General features: G+C 42.2%; 1 protein-coding gene across 1 annotated transcript in view; it reads right to left on the reverse strand.

Annotated features, from left to right (window-relative positions):
- LOC148443105 (chloride channel protein ClC-Kb-like) overlaps nt 1–24,173 on the reverse strand; it is a 53,753-nt gene that overhangs the window by 21,174 nt on the left and 8,406 nt on the right. The window contains exons 2-5 of the mRNA XM_088463258.1: nt 12,865–13,027; nt 8,684–8,812; nt 7,640–7,768; nt 3,552–3,691 (exon numbers count right to left, since the gene is read on the reverse strand). Of these exons, the coding sequence (XP_088319384.1) occupies nt 3,552–3,691; nt 7,640–7,768; nt 8,684–8,812; nt 12,865–12,964 (498 nt within the window). The 5' untranslated portion in view covers nt 12,965–13,027. The remainder of the gene's footprint in view (nt 1–3,551; nt 3,692–7,639; nt 7,769–8,683; nt 8,813–12,864; nt 13,028–24,173) is intronic.

Genomic DNA, 24,173 nt, shown 5'->3' on the forward strand with positions numbered 1-24,173 from the left:
CTCTCCTTACCTACCTACCTCTACCACTCTCTCTCTCTCTCCCTACCTACCTCTACCACTCTCTCTCTCCTTACCTACCTACCTCTACCACTCTCTCTCCCTACCTACCTCTACCACTCTCTCTCTCCTTACCTACCTACCTCTACCACTCTCTCTCTCCTTACCTACCTACCTCTACCACTCTCTCTCTCCCTACCTCTACCACTCTCTCTCTCCCTACCTCTACCACTCTCTCTCTCCTTACCTACCTACCTCTACCACTCACTCTCTCCCTACCTACCTCTACCACTCTCTCTCTCCCTACCTACCTCTACCACACTCTCCCTATCTACCTCTACAACTCTCTTTATCTTTACCTACCTACCTCTACCACTCTCTCTCCCTACCTACCTCTACCACTCTCTCTCTCCCTACCTACCTCTACCACTCTCTCTACTCCCTACCTCTACCACTCTCTCTCTCCCTACCTACCTCTACAACTCTCTCTCTTTACCTACCTACCTCTACCACTCTCTCTCCCTACCTACCTCTACCACTTTCTCTCTCCCTACCTACCTCTACAACTCTCTTTCTCTTTACCTACCTACCTACCTCTACCACTTTCTCTCTCCCTACCTACCTCTACCACTCTCTCTCTCCCTACCTACCTCTACCATTCTTTCTCTCTCTACCTACCTCTACCACTCTCTCTCTCCCTACCTACCTCTACCATTCTCTCTCCCTACCTGTACCACTCTCTCTCCCTACCTACCTCTACCACTCGCTCTCTGCCTACCTACGTCTACCACTCTCTCTCTCCCTACTTACCTCTACCACTCTCTCCCTACCTACCTACCTCTACCACTCTCTCTCTCTCTCCCTACCTACCTCTACCACTGTCTCTCTCCCTACCTACCTCTACCACTCTCTCTCTCCCTACCTACTTCTACCACTCTCTCTCTCCCTACCTACCTCTACAACTCTCTCTCTCCTTACCTACCTACCTCTACCACTCCCTCTCCCTACCTACCTCTACCACTCTCTCTCCCTACCTCTACCATTCTCTCTCTCCCTACCTACCTACCTACCTCTACCACTCTCTCTCTTCCTACCTCTACCATTCTCTCTCTCCCTACCTACCTCTACCACTCTCTCTCTGCCTACCTACGTCTACCACTCTCTCTCTCCCTACCTACGTCTACCACTCTCTCTGCCTACCTACGTCTACCACTCTCTCTCTCCCTACCTACCTCTACAACTCTCTCTCTGCCTACCTACGTCTACCACTCTCTCTCTGCCTACCTACGTTTACCACTCTCTCTCTCCCTACCTACCTCTACCACTCTCTCTCCCTACTTACCTCTACCACTCTCTCCCTACCTACCTCTACCACTCTCTCTCTCTCCCTACCTACCTCTACCACTGTCTCTCTCCCTACCTCTACCACTCTCTCTCTCCCTACCTACCTCTACCACTCTCTCTCTCCCTACCTACCTCTACCACACTCTCTCTCCCTACCTACCTCTACCACTCTCTCTCCCTACCTACCTCTACAACTCTCTCTCTCCTTACCTACCTCTACCACTCTCTCTCCTTACCTACCTCTACCACTCTCTCTCTCCCTACCTACTTCTACCACTCTCTCTCTCCCTACCTACCTCTACCATTCTCTCTCTCCCTACCTCCCTCTACCACACTCTCTCTCCTTACCTACCTCTACCACTCTCTCTCCTTACCTACCTCTACCACTCTCTCTCTCCCTACCTACTTCTACCACTCTCTCTCTCTCTCCCTACCTCTACCATTCTCTCTCTCCCTACCTACCTACCTCTACCACTCTCTCTCTCCCTACCTACCTCTACCACTCTCTCTCCTTACCTACCTCTACCACTCTCTCTCTCCCTACCTACTTCTACCACTCTCTCTCTCCCTACCTACCTCTACCATTCTCTCTCTCCCTACCTCCCTCTACCACACTCTCTCTCTCCCTACGTCTACCACTCTCTCTCTCCCTACCTACCTCTACCACTCTCTCTCCCTACTTACCTCTACCACTCTCTCTCCCTACTTACCTCTACCACTCTCTCTCTCCCTACCTCTACCACTGTCTCTCTCCCTACCTCTACCACTCTCTCTCCCCCAACCTACCTCTACCACTCTCTCTCCCTACCTACCTCTACCACTCTCTCTCCCTACCTACCTCTACCACTCTCTCTCTCCCTACCTCTACCATTCTCTCTCTCCCTACCTACTTCTACCACTCTCTCTCTCCCTACCTACCTCTACCATTCTCTCTCTCCCTACCTACTTCTACCACACTCTCTCTCTCCCTAAGTCTACCACTCTCTCTCTCCCTACCTACCTCTACCACTCTCTCTCCCTACTTACCTCTACCACTGTCTCTCCCCCTACCTCTACCACTCTCTCTCCCCCAACCTACCTCTACCACTCTCTCTCCCTACCTCTACCACTCTCTTTCTCTACCTACCTCTACCACTCTCTCCCTACCTACCTCCACCACTCTCTCTCTCCCTACCTACATCTTCCACTCTCTCTCCATACCTACCTACCTCTACCAATCTCTCTCCCTACCTACCTCTACCACTCTCTCTCTCCCTACCTCTACCATTCTCACTCTCCCCACCTACCTCTACCAAATCTCTCTCTCCTCGTTATATCTTTGTGTCTCTCTCTCTCCCTATTGCTGCCACTAACTCTCTCCCTCCCTACCTCTCATTCTCTCTATCCCTCCCTCCCTCCCTACCTCTACCACTCTCTCTCCCCTGCCCTCACACATTGCAGACAGGGCACCTACAGATTCATTGCACCCTATCCATTCAGACCAAAGGACAAGCCAGAAGAGAGTGTTATACTTAGAGATCGATAAGCCAACCCCAGGTTAGCAATCCGGGGGTACATAGTAATGACTGTTATCGAAAGGGTCTCACACCGAGAGGAGTATTACACCTGATCTAAACCAGGAGGCTTAATAGCAAAATTAGGGACAATTGGCAATTACTACAGTGATATACTGTAAGTCGGGACAGACATTAGGGGCAATTGTCAATTTTTATAGTAACATAGAACAGTAAAGACATTAAGGGCAATTGGTGATAATTATATTGATTTAAGGCAATGAAGACATTAGGGGCAATTGGAGATAATTATAGTGACATAGGGTAGTATAGACATTAAGGGAAATTGGCAATTATTATAGTGACATAGGGCAGTACAAACATTAGGGGCAATTAGTGATTAATATAGTGACATGGCAATGCAGATATTAGGGGCAATTGAAGATAATTATAGTGACCTAGGGCCTTACAGACATTGCAGTGCCAAGCAGCACAGACACTGGGAAAGTAATTAGTCTATATGGTGATGCCATCAGTCGCTGCAATATCCATCTGCAGACAGACTGCTTTAGCCTTATTAGGATCCCTCAGTGCAGGACAGGATTTTTACAGGATATAGATGTGCATCCACAACATACCCCACATAAGTTACTGGAGCCAGTATACCCTGGAGTCACAGTCACCACATAATTCCTTCACATTGAATGCAGCACTCACCACTTTACCCAGGAACATGGCACTGCCCGCAGACAGGGTGCAGGTCAGTCCCACCACCTTAGCCCCAAAGTTCTTGATAGTTAAATATTCCTCAAGAATGACCCCGCTGAGGATAGTCTTCAGTTCCGGAATGCCAGACCCTGCAGATAGAGCAACATATTCTGAGGAGGAAACAGGAGCACTCCCATGTTGTAGAGGAACCAGACGTGCTGAGACAGGGCATATTATAAGGACTGCAACTAGGGGGGGGCATTTAAGAGAAGGGAGATGGGGCCTTACTGTGGCTTAATGTAAAAGAGTCCTTACTGTGACATAATGTGTAAGGGGCATTACTGTGACATAATGTGTAAGGGGCATTACTGTGGCATAATGTATATGGGGCATTACTGTGGCATAATATGTAAGGGGTCTTACTGTGACATAATGTGTAAGAGGCCTTACTGTGGTATAATGTAGAAGGGGAATTACTGTGGCATAATGTATATGGAGCATTACTGTGGCATAATGTGTAAGGGGCCTCACTGTGGTATATAGTGTAAGGGGAATTACTGTGGCATAATGTGTAAGGGGAATTACTGTGGCATAATGTGTAAGGGGCCTTACTGTGACATAATGTGTAAGGGGCATTACTGTGGTATAATGTGTAAGGGCATTACTGTGACATAATGTGTAAGGGCCTTACTGTGGCATAATGTGTAAGGAGCCTTACTGTGGTATAATGTGTAAGGAGCATTACTGCGACATAATATGTAAGGGGCCTTACTGTGGCATAATGTGTAAGGGGCCTTACTGTGGCATAATGTGTAAGGGGCCTTACTGTGGCATAATGTGTAAGGGGCATTACTGTGGCATAATGTATATGGGGCATTACTATGGCATAATGTGTAAGGGGCCTTACTGTGGCATAATGAGTAAGGAGCAATACTGTGGCATAATGTGTAAGGGGCATTACTGTTGCATAATGTATATTGGGCATTACTGTGACATAATGTGTAAGGGGAATTACTGTGGCATAATGTGTAAGGGGCATTACTGTGGCATAAATGTATAAGGGGCCTTACTGTGGCATAATGTGTAAGGGGCTTTACTGTGGTATAATGTAAAGGGGGCCTTACTGTGGCATAAATGTATGGGGCATTACTGTGGCTTAATGAATAAGAGGCATTACTGTGGCTTAATGTATAAGAAGCATTACTGTGGCAGAATGTGTTTTAAGGGGCATTACTGTGTTGCATAATGTGTTGTAAGGGGCATTACTGTGGCATAATGTATATGGGGCATTACTGTGGCTGAATGAATAAGAGGCATTACTGTGACATAATGTATAAGGAGCATTACTGTGGCATAATATGTAAGGGGCACTACTGTGGCATAATGTGTAATGGGCCTTACTATGGCATAATGTATATGGGGCATTACTGTGGCATAATATGTAAGGGGTCTTACTGTGACATAATGTGTAAGAGGCCTTACTGTGGTATAATGTAGAAGGGGAATTACTGTGGCATAATGTATATGGAGCATTACTGTGGCATAATGTGTAAGGGGCCTCACTGTGGTATATAGTGTAAGGGGAATTACTGTGGCATAATGTGTAAGGGGAATTACTGTGGCATAATGTGTAAGGGGCCTTACTGTGACATAATGTGTAAGGGGCATTACTGTGGTATAATGTGTAAGGGCATTACTGTGACATAATGTGTAAGGGCCTTACTGTGGCATAATGTGTAAGGAGCCTTACTGTGGTATAATGTGTAAGGAGCATTACTGCGACATAATGTGTAAGGGGCCTTACTGTGGCATAATGTGTAAGGGGCCTTACTGTGGCATAATGTGTAAGGGGCCTTACTGTGGCATAATGTGTAAGGGGCATTACTGTGGCATAATGTATATGGGGCATTACTATGGCATAATGTGTAAGGGGCCTTACTGTGGCATAATGAGTAAGGAGCAATACTGTGGCATAATGTGTAAGGGGCATTACTGTTGCATAATGTATATTGGGCATTACTGTGACATAATGTGTAAGGGGAATTACTGTGGCATAATGTGTAAGGGGCATTACTGTGGCATAAATGTATAAGGGGCCTTACTGTGGCATAATGTGTAAGGGGCTTTACTGTGGTATAATGTAAAGGGGGCCTTACTGTGGCATAAATGTATGGGGCATTACTGTGGCTTAATGAATAAGAGGCATTACTGTGGCTTAATGTATAAGAAGCATTACTGTGGCAGAATGTGTTTTAAGGGGCATTACTGTGTTGCATAATGTGTTGTAAGGGGCATTACTGTGGCATAATGTATATGGGGCATTACTGTGGCTGAATGAACAAGAGGCATTACTGTGGCTTAATGTATAAGGAACATTACTGTGGCATAATGTGTTGTAAGGGGCATTACTGTTTTGTAAGGGGCATTACTGTGGCATAATGTATTATAAGGGGCATTACGGTGTCATAAAACCACACACCCTTTTCGTCTTCTATGTTGTATTATTTTGGGGGGGCGCCCCGGGTGACAAAAATCCTAGTTTATTATTATAAGGAGATTTCAATTCTGAATAATTCCATTCAATGCCACATTAAGGTCTCAGGTGCTGGGCGCTGTCCAATATGAAATGGTGTCTCCCACAAACGTATGTACCATGCTCCTGACTGATTATTCCTCCTGTAGGTAGGCTCATACAGACATAACATAGGAACCAGGACTGGCCAAGCTGCCAACTGGGATTCCTATAATCCAGATCCCTGAATGGCAGGAGGTCTCTATGTGTTGGGGTGTGCCTCATTAGTGTGGATGACATACTTCTATTTTCCTGTTTATTTGTGTTATATTATTATTATTATTATTATTATTATTATTATTATTATTATTATTATTATACAGGACTTTATACAGGCTATATATGGATTGCAAGCCTTCCGCTACAGTTATACAAAACATACGGTGTGTCTGGTATCATTCTACTATTACACTTCATCTCTCCCTACATCAGTTACAGTGGTGCCAGTCGCTGTGCCAGTCTCTCCTTATTAGTGCAGGGGACACGCCAATGGTGATAAAGGTGCCCCATGACCAAGAAGAAGGTCAGTGTAAAAAGAGTATAGTTTTGATCTTTTATACTTTGTTAACATAGGGGGCAGCGCTGGACTGCTGTGAAAGGGTAAGCATGGTTATGGTTCTCATAGAGCATTTGTCCACTGTGCTGTCCGCCTCGTGTGGCATATAGCAGAATTCTTCCACTGCAGAGCAGACTCTGACCAATTTGGTGCCCTAGACAACTTTTCATCTGCTGCCTCTTAAATTGCAGCCTATTCCGCACCAAACATCATATTCAAATGTCAGGGTGCCGTCCAACAACCCCCTCCCCCTCGGAGCAATGATACCTAGGCTGTCAGTGTCGCCTATATCGCCTGTTCCAAGGACAGGCTCTACTCCCCTGGGACTCTCACCAGTGCCTGAAGCCGGAATCATATATCTGTTCTGACGGCAGCACAGAGAACTCAATCTGCCCACTCCTTGGGCTTCATTCAGAGGCGGCCGTACGGTCTACGACCGCACGGCCGCCTCGATGTTTGTCCAGTGCGCATGCGCATGAGGGAGCCGGCTCCTTTGTGCGCATGCGTGAGACCCGCTATGACCGACAGCGCCGGTCGTAGCGGGTCTCTTTCCATAGGGGGTGAGCTGTCGATGTTGATTGACAGCTCGCCCCATTTGGAAGGCGGGCCAGGGGGGTGGCAGCCCAAACGGAGGCGTTCCCATGGGAGGCTTACGACAAGTGAGACCCTACCCTAGGGTCTCGTCGTAAACCCCGATGGTCGCGATGGTCTATGACCATCGCGACCATCACCCTAGCGGTTGTTAGAGCTGTGGGTGTAAACCCACAGCCTAACGATCGAAACAGAGGCGGCCGGTCAGGATGCAAGCGGCCGCCCAGTTTCTGAGCGACCGCTTGCATCCTCCGACCGCCTCTGAATGAGGGCCCTTGTCTCCTGCTGGATGGGCCATGTCTCTAGTTGCCTCTGGTCTGGAAAGATTACCCCCACACCAACCCCCTGCTTCTGAAGCATCTAATATGTCCATCTTACCCCCCGAGTGAGGAGTGATGCTCTGGGCGAAGCCAGTGGAGAATGCGACCAGGGCAATGGGGTACACGATCCAGGAGAGGTACTGAAGCAGAATGTTTTCCCCAAGCTCCTGCTGTAGCCACCGGTGAGCTGGGAGAGAGAATTCAGATTAATGAAACCAGTTACATACATACTAACAAGGGGAAATATCTGTATTGGGGGCTCATCCAACTCAAACTAATAACAGCCAAGAACATCATTGTGCAGCCCCCTAGTAAGGACATCATGTGGTCGCACGGCCTAGGCTGGTAACACTGAGAACATGGAGAGTGTTTGCAGCAATATATTATTCCATGTTTCCTCTTAGAGGAAGCTCTGAGGATGGCGCAAAGCCTCTATATCCCCTCATTCATTGTGGGTACCCCCATGTGCCCACATGAATGGTAACATGTTACATAAATATTGGGCAATGCTGACAGCCAAGCAGTCGGTGAGGATGGGTAATGTCCATCGTCGTTGACTATTGCTTTTCCCAGCAGCATGGAAACTATTGATACAAAACAGAGGGTAGAGTTGGCAAATTTTGACCTGGGAGGCAAGTTCAATTAAATGGCCCATAGTACAAGATCACTGGAGCACCCACAGTAATGTCAAATGGGTCAAAACATTTGTGGTGTACAAGCTTGGGGAGCGGTTCATGTGGGTTGGGAGTATGGCCAATTTTGTCAGCAATGTTGGGTGATATGAGGGTCCTTCTTATATTTTTATAGTATTTATACACACTGTGGGCCCCTGAGGTGGCCGCCATGGCAGTTCCGCTCCTGCATGATGGCCGTGGTTAATGTAATGTAGTGACTGTTCCTATGGGCCAGTGGCACCAGGTACACAAGCCACCTAGAGGCTACACACTGTGACCTGTACTGCTGAGATCATTTTTTGTGGCATGGAAGGAAACACCGTCCCTCTCCAAGTGGTGACCCTGATCCGTAGTGCACGAAAACAGGGACATTTGCCCTCCCATTCCCCTTCCAATGCTCCCCTGAGAGAAAGGAGAAAATCTTCTACCATTCAGCATTTTGGATACAGTGAAGTCCATTGTGAAGCTAATCAGGGCCATGATGACTCCCAGTGCAAACAGAAAATACCAGTCTTCACCAACACGGAAAAGGATCTCTTTCACTCTTTGTAGGCAAACTGTGGAGGCAAAGAGGGGAACCGGTCAGTGTCTGTCTGTCTTACTCTTACCACCCCCCACACCCAATATTACTAACACATCCCACAATCATCCTTCTGTACCAAAACTTTACTCACCAGACAATTTACAGCCCAAAGCAAATGATGATGCTACATGTGAGCTGAGACACATCATCACAAGTAAGGATATGGCATCACAGAGAAGTACACATGGCATCAGGTCATCACAAGTAAGAATATGGCATCACAGAGAAGTACACATGGCACCAGGTGATCACAAGTAAGAATATGGCATCACAGATAAGTATACAGGGCACCAGCTCATCACAAGTAAGAATATGGCATCACAGATGAGTACAGAGGGCACCAGGTCAACACAAGTAAGAATATGGCATCACAGAGAAGTACACAGGGCACCAGGTCATCACAAGTAAGAATATGGCATTACAGAGAAGTACACAGGGCACCAGGTCATCACAAGTAAGAATATGGCATCACAGAGAAGTATACAGGGCACCAGGTCATCACAAGTAAGAATATGGCATCACAGAGAAGTACACAGGGCACCAGGTCATCACAAGTAAGAATATGCCATCAACAAGAAAAACATAGGGCACCAGGTGATCACAAGTAAGAATATGGCATTAACGAGACAAACATAGGGCACAAGGTCATCACAAGTAAGTATATGGCATCACAGAGAAGTACACAGGGCACCAGGTCATCACAAGTAAGAATATGGCATTACAGAGAAGTACACAGGGCACCAGGTCATCACAAGTAAGGATATGGCATCACAGAGAAGTATACAGGGCACCAGGTCATCACAAGTAAGGATATGGCATCACAGAGAAGTACACAGGGCACCAGGTCATCACAAGTAAGAAGATGGCATCACAGAGAAGTACATAGGGCACCAGGTAATCACAAGTAAGAAGATGGCATCACAGAGAAGTACAGAGGGCACCAGGTCATCACAAGTAAGAAGATGGCATCACAGAGAAGTACAGAGGGCACCAGGTCATCACAAGTAAGAATATGGCATCACAGAGAAGTACACAGGGCACCAGGTCATCACAAGTAAGAATATGGCATCACAGAGAAGTACACAGGGCACCAGGTCATCACAAGTAAGAATATGGCATCACAGAGAAGTACAGAGGGCACCAGGTCATCACAAGTAAGAATATGGCATCACAGGGAAGTACACAGGGCACCAGGTCATCACAAGTAAGAATATGGCATCACAGAGAAGTACACAGGGCACCAGGTCATCACAAGTAAGAATATGGCATCACAGAGAAGTACACAGGGCACCAGGTCATCACAAGTAAGAATATGGCATCACAGAGAAGTACACAGGGCACCAGGTCATCACAAGTAAGAATATGGCATCACAGAGAAGTACACAGGGCACCAGCTCATCACAAGTAAGAATATGGCATCACAGAGAAGTACAGAGGGCACCAGGTCATCACAAGTAAGAATATGCCATCACAGAGAAGTACACAGGGCACTAGGTCATTACACGAATATGGGAATGGGTATGATGTCGCCGGCAGCCTGAAGGAAGAAGATCCCGACAGGACAGGTAAGTACCCTATCCCTACCCCTCTCCCCCCCCTAACTTCCTTAGTGGTGCCTAACCCTAACCTCCCCCCTAGTGCCTAAACCTAACCTCCCCCCTAGTGCCTAACCCTAACCTCCCCCCGGGGATACCTAACCCTAACTTCCCCTTACCGCACCCTAAACCTAACCCTCCCAGGGGGTGCATAACCTTAACCTCTCCCACGAGGGTGCCTAAGCCTAACCTCCCCCCCCAAAACCTAACCCTAACCCTGCTACGATCCCTAAACCTAACACTTCCCCCCCTGGCGGGTAACGCTAAGGGTGCCCCGGACTTACCTTGTTCGGGGTGGCGTCCTTTGGGATTCCGGCGTCGGGATTAAGATAGGTGTCGGTATTTTGACGCCTATGTTAAATCCCTTGTCGGGATTTGGATGTCGGTATTGAGACCGTCGGCCGCAACATAACTACATCCCATGAATATGGCATTGTATAAAAGTACAGAGGGCATCAGATCACGACAAGACAGTATAAGGCTTCACAGAGTAGTACAGTGGACAATACATCACAAGTCAGTATATGGCATAATAGATCAGCATAGAGTGTAACGATACATCACAAGTCAATATATGGCATCATAGGTCAGTATAGAGTGTAACAATACATCACAAGTCAGTATATGGCATCATAGGTCAGTATAGAGTGTAACAATACATCACAAGTCAGTATATGGCATCATAGGTCAGTATAGAGTGTAACAATACGTCACAAGTCAGTATATGGCAACATAGATCAGTATAGAGTGTAACAGGTCATCACAAGTCAGTATATGGCATCATAGATCAGTATACAGTGTAACAATACATCACAAGACAGTATATGGCATCATAGATCAGTATAGAGTGTAACAGGTCATCACAAGTCAGTATATGGCATCATAGATCAGTATAGAGTGTAACAGATCATCACAAGTTAGTATATGGCATTATAGATCAGTATAGAGTGTAACAGGTCATCACAAGTCAGTATATGGCATCATGGATCAGTATTGAGTGTAACAATACATCACAAGTCAGTATATGGCATCATAGGTCAGTATAGAGGGTAACAATAAATCACAAGTCAGTATATAGCGTCATAGATCAGTATAGAGTGTAACAATACATCACAAGACAGTATATGGCATCATAGAGCAGTATAGAGTGTAACAATACATCACAAGTCAGTATATGGCATCATAGAGCAGTATAGAGTGTAACAGGTCATCACTAGTCAGTATATGGCATCATAGGTCAGTATAGAGTGTAACAATACATCAGAAGACAGTATATGGCATCATAGATCAGTATAGAGTGTAACAATACATCACAAGACAGTATATGGCATCATAGGTCAGTATAGAGTGTAACAATACATCAGAAGACAGTATATGGCATCATAGATCAGTATAGAGTGTAACAATACATCACAAGACAGTATATGGCATCATAGGTCAGTATAGAGTGTAACAATACATCAGAAGACAGTATATGGCATCATAGATCAGTATAGAGTGTAACAATACATCAGAAGACAGTATATGGCCTCATAGGTCAGTATAGAGTGTAACAATACATCACAAGTCAGTATATGGTATCATAGAGCAGTGTAGAGTGTAACAACACATCACAAGTCAGTATATGGCATCATAGAGCAGTATAGAGTATAACAATACATCACAAGTCAGTATATGGCATCATAGAGCAGTATAGAGTGTAACAATACATCACAAGTCAGTATATGGCATCATAGAGCAGAATAGAGTGTAACAATACATCACAAGTCAGTATATGGCATCATAGGTCAGTATAGAGTGTAACAATACATCACAAGTCAGTATATGGCATCATAGGTCAGTATAGAGTGTAAAAATACATCACAAGTCAGTATATGGCATCATAGGTCAGTATAGAGTGTAACAATACATCACAAGTCAGTATATGGCATCATAGGTCAGTATAGAGTGTAAAAATACATCACAAGTCAGTATATGGCATCATAGGTCAGTATAGAGTGTAACAATACATCACAAGTCAGTATATGGCATCATAGAGCAGTATAGAGTGTAACAATACATCAGAAAACAGTATATGGCATCATAGATCAGTATAGAGTGTAACAATACATCACAAGTCAGTATATGGCATCATAGGTCAGTATAGAGTGTAACAATACATCACAAGTCAGTATATGGCATCATAGGTCAGTATAGAGTGTAACAATACATCACAAGTCAGTATATGGCACAAGCTAGCTTATGATTAATAACAGTATACAGAGGTAAGATGTTATGGTATGACTGAGGACTGCTAGGGAGCGTGAGCCCAGTAACAACTTCCTCCACTCCAGGTTTTCCCTTAAATCATTTAATAATCCACATTACAATTTACTTTTTTTTTAACTGACAAATATCCCTGATCCCTTGTGCCCATCAGACCCATTCTCACCTTTCACCGCCCGACGCGTTTTGGGCCATGGTCTAAAAACATCTTTCCGCACCAGTGTTCTCTCCTCTTCTTCTCCATGTTCAATCCCAGGTGCATCCATAGCGCTGGCTCCAGTGAGGAATATCCCAAGGGCCACAGTATATAAGATGGACAGTACTTGGACCTGACAAGCAGAGACAAAACCGTACACTCAGTATAGTAAATGGATACTGTCCAGAAAATTGCTGCTTTGCCCGGTGTGTACATAACTACATACATATACTGTATATGCCTAAACACAGAATTGTGCGCAGAGGTTTGTGCCCTCCCCGGTGACTGGTACAGTTAATGTACAGGTGATTGGTACAGGTGGAGTACAGGTGATTGGTACAGGTAAACTACGGGACTAGTACAGGTGACTGGTACAGGTAAAGTTCAGGTGACTGGTACAGGTGAAGTACAAGTGGTAGGTACAGGTGAAGTACAGGTGATTGGTATAAGTGACTGGTACAGTTAAAGCACTTGTGACTGGTACAGTCAGTGCCCAATCAGAGACAGACTGATGAGCTACAGGAGTTGAAGCTCACAAATTAATATTTTATCAAACACCAGTGTGTCATATTTTATCAAACACCAGTGTGTCATATTTTATCAAACACCAGTGTGTCATATTTTATCAAACACCAGTGTGTCATTTTATCAAACTCCAGTGTGTCATTTTATCAAATGCCAGTGTGTCATATTTTATCAAACGCCAGTGTGTCATATTTTATCAAATACCAGTTACATATTTTATCAAATGCCAGTGTTTCATATTTTATCAAATGCCAGTGTGTCATATTTTATCAAACGCCAGTGTGTCATATTTTATCAAACACCAGAGTCATACTTTATCAAATGCCAATGTGTGATATTTATCAAACGCCAGTGTGTCGTATTTTACCAAACACCAGTGTAATATTTTATCAAACACCAGTTACATATTTTATCAAATGCCAGTGTCATATTTGATCAAACGCCAGTGTGTCATATTTTATCAAATGCCAGTTACATATTTTATCAAACACCAGTGTGTAATATTTTATCAAATGCCAGTGTGTCATATTTGATCAAACACCAGTGTGTCATATTTTATCAAACACCAGTGTGTCATATTTTATCAAACACCAGTGAGTCATATGTTATCAAACACCAGTGAGTCATTTTATCAAACACCAGTGTGTCATATTTGATCAAACACCAGTGTGTCATATTTGATCAAACACCAGTGTGTCATATTTTATCAAACACCAGTGTGTCATATTTTATCAAACACCAGTGTGTCATTTTATCAAACTCCAGTGTGTCATTTTATCAAATGCCAGTGTGTCATATTTTATCAAATGCCAGTGTGTCATATTTGATCAAACACCAGTGTGTCATATTTTATCAAATACCAGTTACATATTTTATCAAATGCCAGTGTTTCATATTTTATCAAATGCCAGTGTGTCATATTTTATCAAACGCCAGTGTGTCATATTTTATCAAACACCAGAGTCATACTTTATCAAATGCCAATGTGTGATATTTATCAAATGCCAGTGTGTCATATTTTACCAAACACCAGTGTGTCATATTTTATCAAATACCAGTTACATATTTTATCAAATGCCCGTGTTTCATATTTTATCAAACACCAGTGTCATACTTTATCAAACACCAATGTGTGATATTTATCAAATGCCAGTGTGTCGTATTTTACCAAACACCAGTGTAATATTTTATCAAACACCAGTGTCATCTTTTATCAAACTCCAGTTACATATTTTATCAAATGCCAGTGTCATATTTGATCAAACGCCAGTGTGTCATATTTTATCAAATGCCAGTTACATATTTTATCAAACACCAGTGTGTAATATTTTATCAAATGCCAGTGTGTCATATTTGATCAAACACCAGTGTGTCATATTTTATCAAACACCAGTGTGTCATATTTTATCAAACACCAGTGAGTCATATGTTATCAAACACCAGTGTGTCATTTTATCAAACACCAGTGTGTCATATTTGATCAAACACCAGTGTGTCATATTTGATCAAACACCAGTGTGTCATATTTGATCAAACACCAGTGTGTCATATTTGATCAAACACCAGTGTGTCATATTTGATCAAACACCAGTGTGTCATATTTGATCAAACACCAGTGTGTCATATTTTATCAAACACCAGTGTGTCATTTTATCAAACTCCAGTGTGTCATTTTATCAAATGCCAGTGTGTCATATTTTATCAAATGCCAGTGTGTCATATTTGATCAAACACCAGTGTGTCATATTTTATCAAATACCAGTTACATATTTTATCAAATGCCAGTGTTTCATATTTTATCAAATGCCAGTGTCATATTTTATCAAACGCCAGTGTGTCATATTTTATCAAACACCAGAGTCATACTTTATCAAATGCCAATGTGTGATATTTATCAAATGCCAGTGTGTCATATTTTACCAAACACCAGTGTAATATTTTATGAAACACCAGTGTCATCTTTAATCAAACTCCAGTTACATATTTTATCAAATGCCAGTGTCATATTTGATCAAACGCCAGTGTGTCATATTTTATCAAATGCCAGTTACATATTTTATCAAACACCAGTGTGTAATATTTTATCAAATGCCAGTGTGTCATATTTTATCAAATGCCAGTGTCATATTTTATCAAATGCCAGTGTGTCATATTTTATCAAATGCCAGTGTCATATTTTATCAAACACCAGTGTCATACTTTATCAAATGCCAATGTGTGATATTTATCAAATGCCAGTGTGTCATATTTTATCAAACACCAGTGTCATATTTTATCAAACACCAGTGTCATGTTTTATCAAACTCCAGTTACATATTTTATGAAACACCAGTGTCATATTTGATCAAATGCCAATGTGTCATATTTTATCAAATGCCACTTACATATTTTATCAAACACCAGTGTGTCATACTTTATCAAATGCCAATGTATGATATTTATCAAATGCCAGTGTGTCATATTATATCAAACACCAGTGTCATATTTTATCAAACACCAGTGTCATATTTTATCAAACATCAGTGTCATATTTTATCAAACTCCAGTTACATATTTTATCAAACACCGGTGTCATATTTGATCAAATGCCAGTGTGTCATATTTTATCAAATGCCACTTACATATTTTATCAAACACCAGTGTGTCATATTTTATCAAATGCCAGTGTGTCATATTTTATCAAACACCAGTGTCATACTTTATCAAATGCCAATGTATGATATTTATCAAATGCCAGTGTGTCATATTATATCAAACACCAGTGTCATATTTTATCAAACACCAGTGTTTCATATTTTATCAAATGCCAGTGTGTCATATTTTATCAAACGCCAGTGTCATATTTTATCAAACACCAGTGTCATACTTTATCAAATGCCAATGTGTGATATTTATCAAACGCCAGTGTGTCATATTTTATCAAACGCCAGTGTCATATTTTATCAAACACCAGTGTCATACTTTATCAAACGCCAATGTGTGATATTTATCAAACGCCAGTGTGTCATATTTTATCAAACGCCAGTGTCATATTTTATCAAACACCAGTGTCATACTTTATCAAATGCCAATGTGTGATATTTATCAAACGCCAGTGTGTCATATTTTATCAAACACCAGTGTCATATTTTATCAAACTCCAGTTACATATTTCATCAAACGCCAGTGTCATATTTGATCAAATGCCAGTGTCATATTTTATCAAACACCAGTGTGTCATATTTTATCAAATGCCAGTGTGTCATATTTTATCAAATGCCAGTGTTTCATATTTTATCAAATGCCAGTGTCATATTTTATCAAACACCAGTGTCATACTTTATCAAACACCAATGTGTGATATTTGTCAAATGCCAGTGTGCCATATTTTATCAAACTCCAGTTACATATTTTATCAAATGCCAGTGTTTCATATTTTATCAAACGCCAGTGTGTCATATTTTATCAAACACCAGTGTGTCCTATTTTATCAAACTCCAGTTACATATTTTATCAAATGCCAGTGTTTCATATTTTATCAAATGCCAGTGTGTCATATTTTATCAAATGCCAGTGTCATATTTTATCAAACACCAGTGTCATACTTTATCAAACACCAATGTGTGATATTTATCAAACGCCAGTGTGTCATATTTTATCAAACACCAGTGTCATATTTTATCAAACTCCAGTTACATATTTTATCAAATGCCAGTGTTATATTTGATCAAATGCCAGTGTCATATTTGATCAAACACCAGTGTGTCATATTTTATCAAACACCAGTGTGTCATATTTTATCAAATGCCAGTGTTTCATATTTTATCAAACGCCAGTGTGTCATATTTTATCAAACTCCAGTGTGTCATATTTTATCAAACTCCAGTTACATATTTTATCAAATGCCAGTGTTTCATATTTTATCAAATGCCAGTGTGTCATATTTTATCAAACACCAGTGTCATACTTTATCAAACACCAATGTGTGATATTTATCAAATGCCAGTGTGTCATATTTTATCAAATGCCAGTTACATATTTTATCAAACACCAGTGTGTAATATTTTATCAAATGCCAGTGTGTCATATTTGATCAAACACCAGTGTGTCATATTTTATCAAACACCAGTGTGTCATATTTTATCAAACACCAGTGAGTCATATGTTATCAAACACCAGTGTGTCATTTTATCAAACACCAGTGTGTCATATTTGATCAAACACCAGTGTGTCATATTTGATCAAACACCAGTGTGTCATATTTGATCAAACACCAGTGTGTCATATTTGATCAAACACCAGTGTGTCATATTTGATCAAACACCAGTGTGTCATATTTGATCAAACACCAGTGTGTCATATTTGATCAAACACCAGTGTGTCATTTTATCAAACTCCAGTGTGTCATTTTATCAAATGCCAGTGTGTCATATTTTATCAAATGCCAGTGTGTCATATTTGATCAAACACCAGTGTGTCATATTTTATCAAATACCAGTTACATATTTTATCAAATGCCAGTGTTTCATATTTTATCAAATGCCAGTGTCATATTTTATCAAACGCCAGTGTGTCATATTTTATCAAACACCAGAGTCATACTTTATCAAATGCCAATGTGTGATATTTATCAAATGCCAGTGTGTCATATTTTACCAAACACCAGTGTAATATTTTATGAAACACCAGTGTCATCTTTTATCAAACTCCAGTTACATATTTTATCAAATGCCAGTGTCATATTTGATCAAACGCCAGTGTGTCATATTTTATCAAATGCCAGTTACATATTTTATCAAACACCAGTGTGTAATATTTTATCAAATGCCAGTGTGTCATATTTTATCAAATGCCAGTGTCATATTTTATCAAATGCCAGTGTGTCATATTTTATCAAATGCCAGTGTCATATTTTATCAAACACCAGTGTCATACTTTATCAAATGCCAATGTGTGATATTTATCAAATGCCAGTGTGTCATATTTTATCAAACACCAGTGTCATATTTTATCAAACACCAGTGTCATGTTTTATCAAACTCCAGTTACATATTTTATGAAACACCAGTGTCATATTTGATCAAATGCCAGTGTGTCATATTTTATCAAATGCCACTTACATATTTTATCAAACACCAGTGTGTCATATTTTATCAAATGCCAGTGTGTCATATTTTATCAAACACCAGTGTCATACTTTATCAAATGCCAATGTATGATATTTATCAAATGCCAGTGTGTCATATTATATCAAACACCAGTGTCATATTTTATCAAACACCAGTGTCATATTTTATCAAACATCAGTGTCATATTTTATCAAACTCCAGTTACATATTTTATCAAACACCGGTGTCATATTTGATCAAATGCCAGTGTGTCATATTTTATCAAATGCCACTTACATATTTTATCAAACACCAGTGTGTCATATTTTATCAAATGCCAGTGTGTCATATTTTATCAAACACCAGTGTCATACTTTATCAAATGCCAATGTATGATATTTATCAAATGCCAGTGTGTCATATTATATCAAACACCAGTGTCATATTTTATCAAACACCAGTGTTTCATATTTTATCAAATGCCAGTGTGTCATATTTTATCAAACGCCAGTGTCATATTTTATCAAACACCAGTGTCATACTTTATCAAATGCCAATGTGTGATATTTATCAAACGCCAGTGTGTCATATTTTATCAAACGCCAGTGTCATATTTTATCAAACACCAGTGTCATACTTTATCAAACGCCAATGTGTGATATTTATCAAATGCCAGTGTGTCATATTTTATCAAACGCCAGTGTCATATTTTATCAAACACCAGTGTCATACTTTATCAAATGCCAATGTGTGATATTTATCAAACGCCAGTGTGTCATATTTTATCAAACACCAGTGTCATATTTTATCAAACTCCAGTTACATATTTCATCAAACGCCAGTGTCATATTTGATCAAATGCCAGTGTCATATTTTATCAAACACCAGTGTGTCATATTTTATCAAATGCCAGTGTGTCATATTTTATCAAATGCCAGTGTTTCATATTTTATCAAATGCCAGTGTCATATTTTATCAAACACCAGTGTCATACTTTATCAAACACCAATGTGTGATATTTGTCAAATGCCAGTGTGCCATATTTTATCAAACTCCAGTTACATATTTTATCAAATGCCAGTGTTTCATATTTTATCAAACGCCAGTGTGTCATATTTTATCAAACACCAGTGTGTCCTATTTTATCAAACTCCAGTTACATATTTTATCAAATGCCAGTGTTTCATATTTTATCAAATGCCAGTGTGTCATATTTTATCAAATGCCAGTGTCATATTTTATCAAACACCAGTGTCATACTTTATCAAACACCAATGTGTGATATTTATCAAACGCCAGTGTGTCATATTTTATCAAACACCAGTGTCATATTTTATCAAACTCCAGTTACATATTTTATCAAACGCCAGTGTCATATTTGATCAAATGCCAGTGTCATATTTGATCAAACACCAGTGTGTCATATTTTATCAAACACCAGTGTGTCATATTTTATCAAATGCCAGTGTTTCATATTTTATCAAACGCCAGTGTGTCATATTTTATCAAACTCCAGTGTGTCATATTTTATCAAACTCCAGTTACATATTTTATCAAATGCCAGTGTTTCATATTTTATCAAACACCAGTGTGTCATATTTTATCAAATGCCAGTATTTCATATTTTATCAAACGCCAGTGTGTCATATTTTATCAAACTCCAGTGTGTCATATTTTATCAAACTCCAGTTACATATTTTATCAAATGCCAGTGTTTCATATTTTATCAAATGCCAGTGTGTCATATTTTATCAAATGCCAGTGTCATATTTTATCAAACACCAGTGTCATACTTTATCAAACACCAATGTGTGATATTTATCAAATGCCAGTGTGTCATATTTTATCAAACACCAGTGTCATATTTTATCAAACACCAGAGTCATATTTTATCAAACTCCAGTTACATATTTTAACAAACACCAGTGTAATATTTGATTAAACACCAGTGTGTCATATTTTATCAAATGCCAGTTACATATTTTATCAAACTCCAGTGTGTCATATTTTATCAAACACTAGTGTGTCATATTTTATCAAACACCAGTGTGTCATATTTATCAAACGCCAGTGTCATATTTATCAAACAATAGTGTATCATTTTATTAAACACGAGTGTGTCATATTTTATCAAACGCCAGTGTCATATTTTATAAAGCAGCACTTAATTATTTGCCTTGAGGTTGTTGTCGTGCTATCTACAAAACGCATCAATGCCTCCTAAAAAGTATTGTATTATGATGATTCTGTACTATGGTAGATCACAAAATATTTTTTGTCATTTAGAGTAGATCACCAAGTCGAAAGTCTGACCATCCCTGATATAAGGTATCATTAGCATAAAAAGAAAATGTAACAGCGCTGCGACACACAGTGCACAATAACCTAATTTCCAATAAAAATGTATACGGAAAGATGAAAATTCAAATAAAAAATGTTTACATTTATTTAAATAATAAAACAATCAGAGCCCATAAATATATAGGACATCAGTAGTTAAAATATCACGTGTGTAAATACAAAAGAAATATAAGCATTAAAAAATAAATAATAATATAAACAATGAATGGACAGGTGTCTGTCTGGTATCTGATTTGTGTATCTCAGCATACTGTATTATCAGACATTATAGCAGATGGCAACTCTGTGTTTTCAATTGTTGCAATAAATCATGTTGAAACACTTTCTGTGTAGTCTTGAATCACCACAATTATATGGATTAAGCTAGCCTGTAGCACAATGATACTGTTTCAGAATAGCTTCCAAACAAAGGAAGGTGCTTGTGAACGGGGGAGTGATGCCGTGAACGCAGGCGTGTCTGGGCGTCAAACCTGCGTTTTACGGGTGTGCATAATTTGCATGGCAGCGTCATACACGTCACTTGGTTGTATTTCAGCCTGTAGTGATCGCAGTGCTTGCGGTGGGGTAGGGTCTACCTCAAGCGCTGCCTGCAGCTCCGATGGCTCTCGATGGTTCTGATTAATCATAAACTTCCTGGAGATGACGTGTGTTAAGAAAGAAAAGTGGGCGTATTTATACTGGCGTGCGCTCACTCTGCCATCGCTCTCTAAGACATAGAGGGCGTCCTTACACCAGACAGCATTTGCATACCCGGCCCCTTTTGGCTGCGAGAGATCGCAGCTTAGCGTCCGGGTCTGAATCGAGCCCAGAGTCCGTTCCACAGATAAAAAATCCACAGGTAGGCAGGAAAAAGAGAGAAAGTTCTCAATCAATTTCTTATTTCTATTATAATGATATCTGTTTAGATAGTGCCTGGAAGCCGCGTCCAGCTGATAGTTATCAAATCTCAATGCCCAAATGTGCAGGTGACCAGCAACTTGCCGAAATTCGCAGCAGGTTCACCGCCAAGCCGATTGCCTCCCCACAGTCCCACCGGGGGCCAGTACTCAAAAAAAATTCAAAGTACGTGACTCCCCAATAAGTAAGGCGTCCGGTCCCTAGCTCTGTGCACCTCCGTCTGGCTATTCAGTGGTCCTGGCTTTGATTCATGTGCAGGGTTTCCGGTTGCTCAGCGTGGAATGTTCCTCCTGATCTCGCCGTGGTCTCTGACTAGCACAAGTGCTGCTGTTGTCAATTGTCTGTAATGTCCCGGCTTCAATCTGTGGGGCAGGAAGATTATAGCCAAATGGGGATATAGATCTAGGCGCCTATTTATCAATGATCGCTATTGCAATGCGATCAGGGCATGCCAGTAACGCCTACGATCACATTGCAAAATGCGATCCTATCGCATACTTGCCGTCAATGCGCCAGCCTTCCGGGAGGGAGCTGAATGTCGGCTAACAGCGGGGGGCAGGGTCGGCCATTGATGACACATTGGGGGCGGAGCCGGCCATTGACTGCACATTGTGGGCGGAGCTGCGCGATCGCGTCATCGTGGCTTCGCCCCCTCTTCACAATGCCGTTATTTTCAGCATTGTGAAGCAGGGGGCTAGGCCACGATGACGCGATTCAGCGCAAATCGCGTCATCGCCCCCCCCCCGCTGTGGTTTTTTTTCGTTTTTTCTTGGGGGAAGTTGGGAGAGATGCAAGCTTCTGGGAGGCTTGCCTGCCTTTCCTGGGGACCAGGAGCGGCACCCGAAAATCGGGAGGCTCCCGGCCAAATCAGGAGGGTAGGCAAGCCTGTCCTATCGGCCGGATGTATCATCCAGGACATGCAGGGACACAAGCTCCGAAAGGAACCCATCCCTGCGATGTCTCCAGAGAGCTGCCGGCCAGTGAAGGGGGTGCTGCCCATGCGCATTCCCGCGGACTGCACATCCACCATAGCCGGGGAGGGTTCCGGCAGATCCGTCCACTGGCTTATAGTGCCCGGTGTAGCCCATAGGCTACAGTGGCTAACAAACTTCAGATGGCATTAGCTGCAGGGGGCAATATTGGGAAAGCTTCATATTCCGGATATTGGTAAATTTAGCAGCATCGCATCCCTCATGGAAACCTATGGGGGAGGCGACTGCCAGCAGTAATGGAGGAATCGCAGCAGGTATAGGAGATACCAGCTGTGATCCCTCCTTCATACATCCGGGGGATACTTAGTATTTGAGGTAAACCGTTTTGGGGGATTTTACCTCAAATACACTTTTATAAATGGGCCCCTAATTGTTGCTCCATCCAAAGTGGTGATCAAAATATGTTGTTCCCTTTACCATAAAGCTGCCAATGTGGTGCCAGGTTCTCTCCTGGAACTGTCACTGCACATGAGCCTTAAGTGACACATGTGCCCTGCGGGTCACTATGGTATATTATATATATACCCAAAAGGATTGGGATACAGACACTTGTCGGTAAGTATCCTAACCCTCCCTCCCCGCAGCCTAAACCTAACACTCCCCCCCAGCCCAAACCTAAACCCCCCCAGCCCAAACCTAACCCTCCCTCCCCACAGCCTAAACCTAACACTCCCTCCCCGCAGCCTAAACCTAACACTCCCTCCCCAGCCCAAACCTAACCCTCCCTCCCCGCAGCCTAAACCTAACACTCCCTCCCCGCAGCCTAAACCTAACTCCCTCCCCAGCCCAAACCTAACACTCCCTCCCCGCAGCCTAAACCTAACTCCCTCCCTGCAGCCTAAACCTAGCACTCCCTCCCCAGCCCAAACCTAACCCCCCCCAGCCCAAACCTAACCCTCCCTCCCCACAGCCTAAACCTAACACTCCCTCCCCGCAGCCTAAACCTAACACTCCCTCCCCAGCCCAAACCTAACCCTCCCTCCCCGCAGCCTAAACCTAACACTCCATCCCCGCAGCCTAAACCTAACTCCCTCCCCGCAGCCCAAACCTAACACTCCCTCCCCGCAGCCTAAACCTAACTCCCTCCCCAGCCCAAACCTAACACTCCCTCCCCGCAGCCTAAACCTAACTCCCTCCCCAGCCCAAACCTAACACTCCCTCCCCGCAGCCTAAACCTAACTCCCTCCCTGCAGCCTAAACCTAACACTCCCTCCCCGCAGCCTAAACCTAACACTCCCTCCCCGCAGCCTAAACCTAACACTCCCTCCCCAGCCCAAACCTGACACTCCCTCCCCAGCCCAAACCTAACCCTCCCTCCCCACAGCCTAAACCTAACTCCCTCCCCGCAGCCTAAACCTAACACTCCCCCCCCAGCCCAAACCTAACCCTCCCTCCCCCAGCCCAAACCTAACACTCC

The sequence above is a fragment of the Taudactylus pleione genome, unplaced genomic scaffold, assembly GCF_031769625.1.
Source record: "Taudactylus pleione unplaced genomic scaffold, aTauple2 ptg001334l, whole genome shotgun sequence".
Lineage (NCBI taxonomy): Eukaryota > Metazoa > Chordata > Amphibia > Anura > Myobatrachidae > Taudactylus > Taudactylus pleione.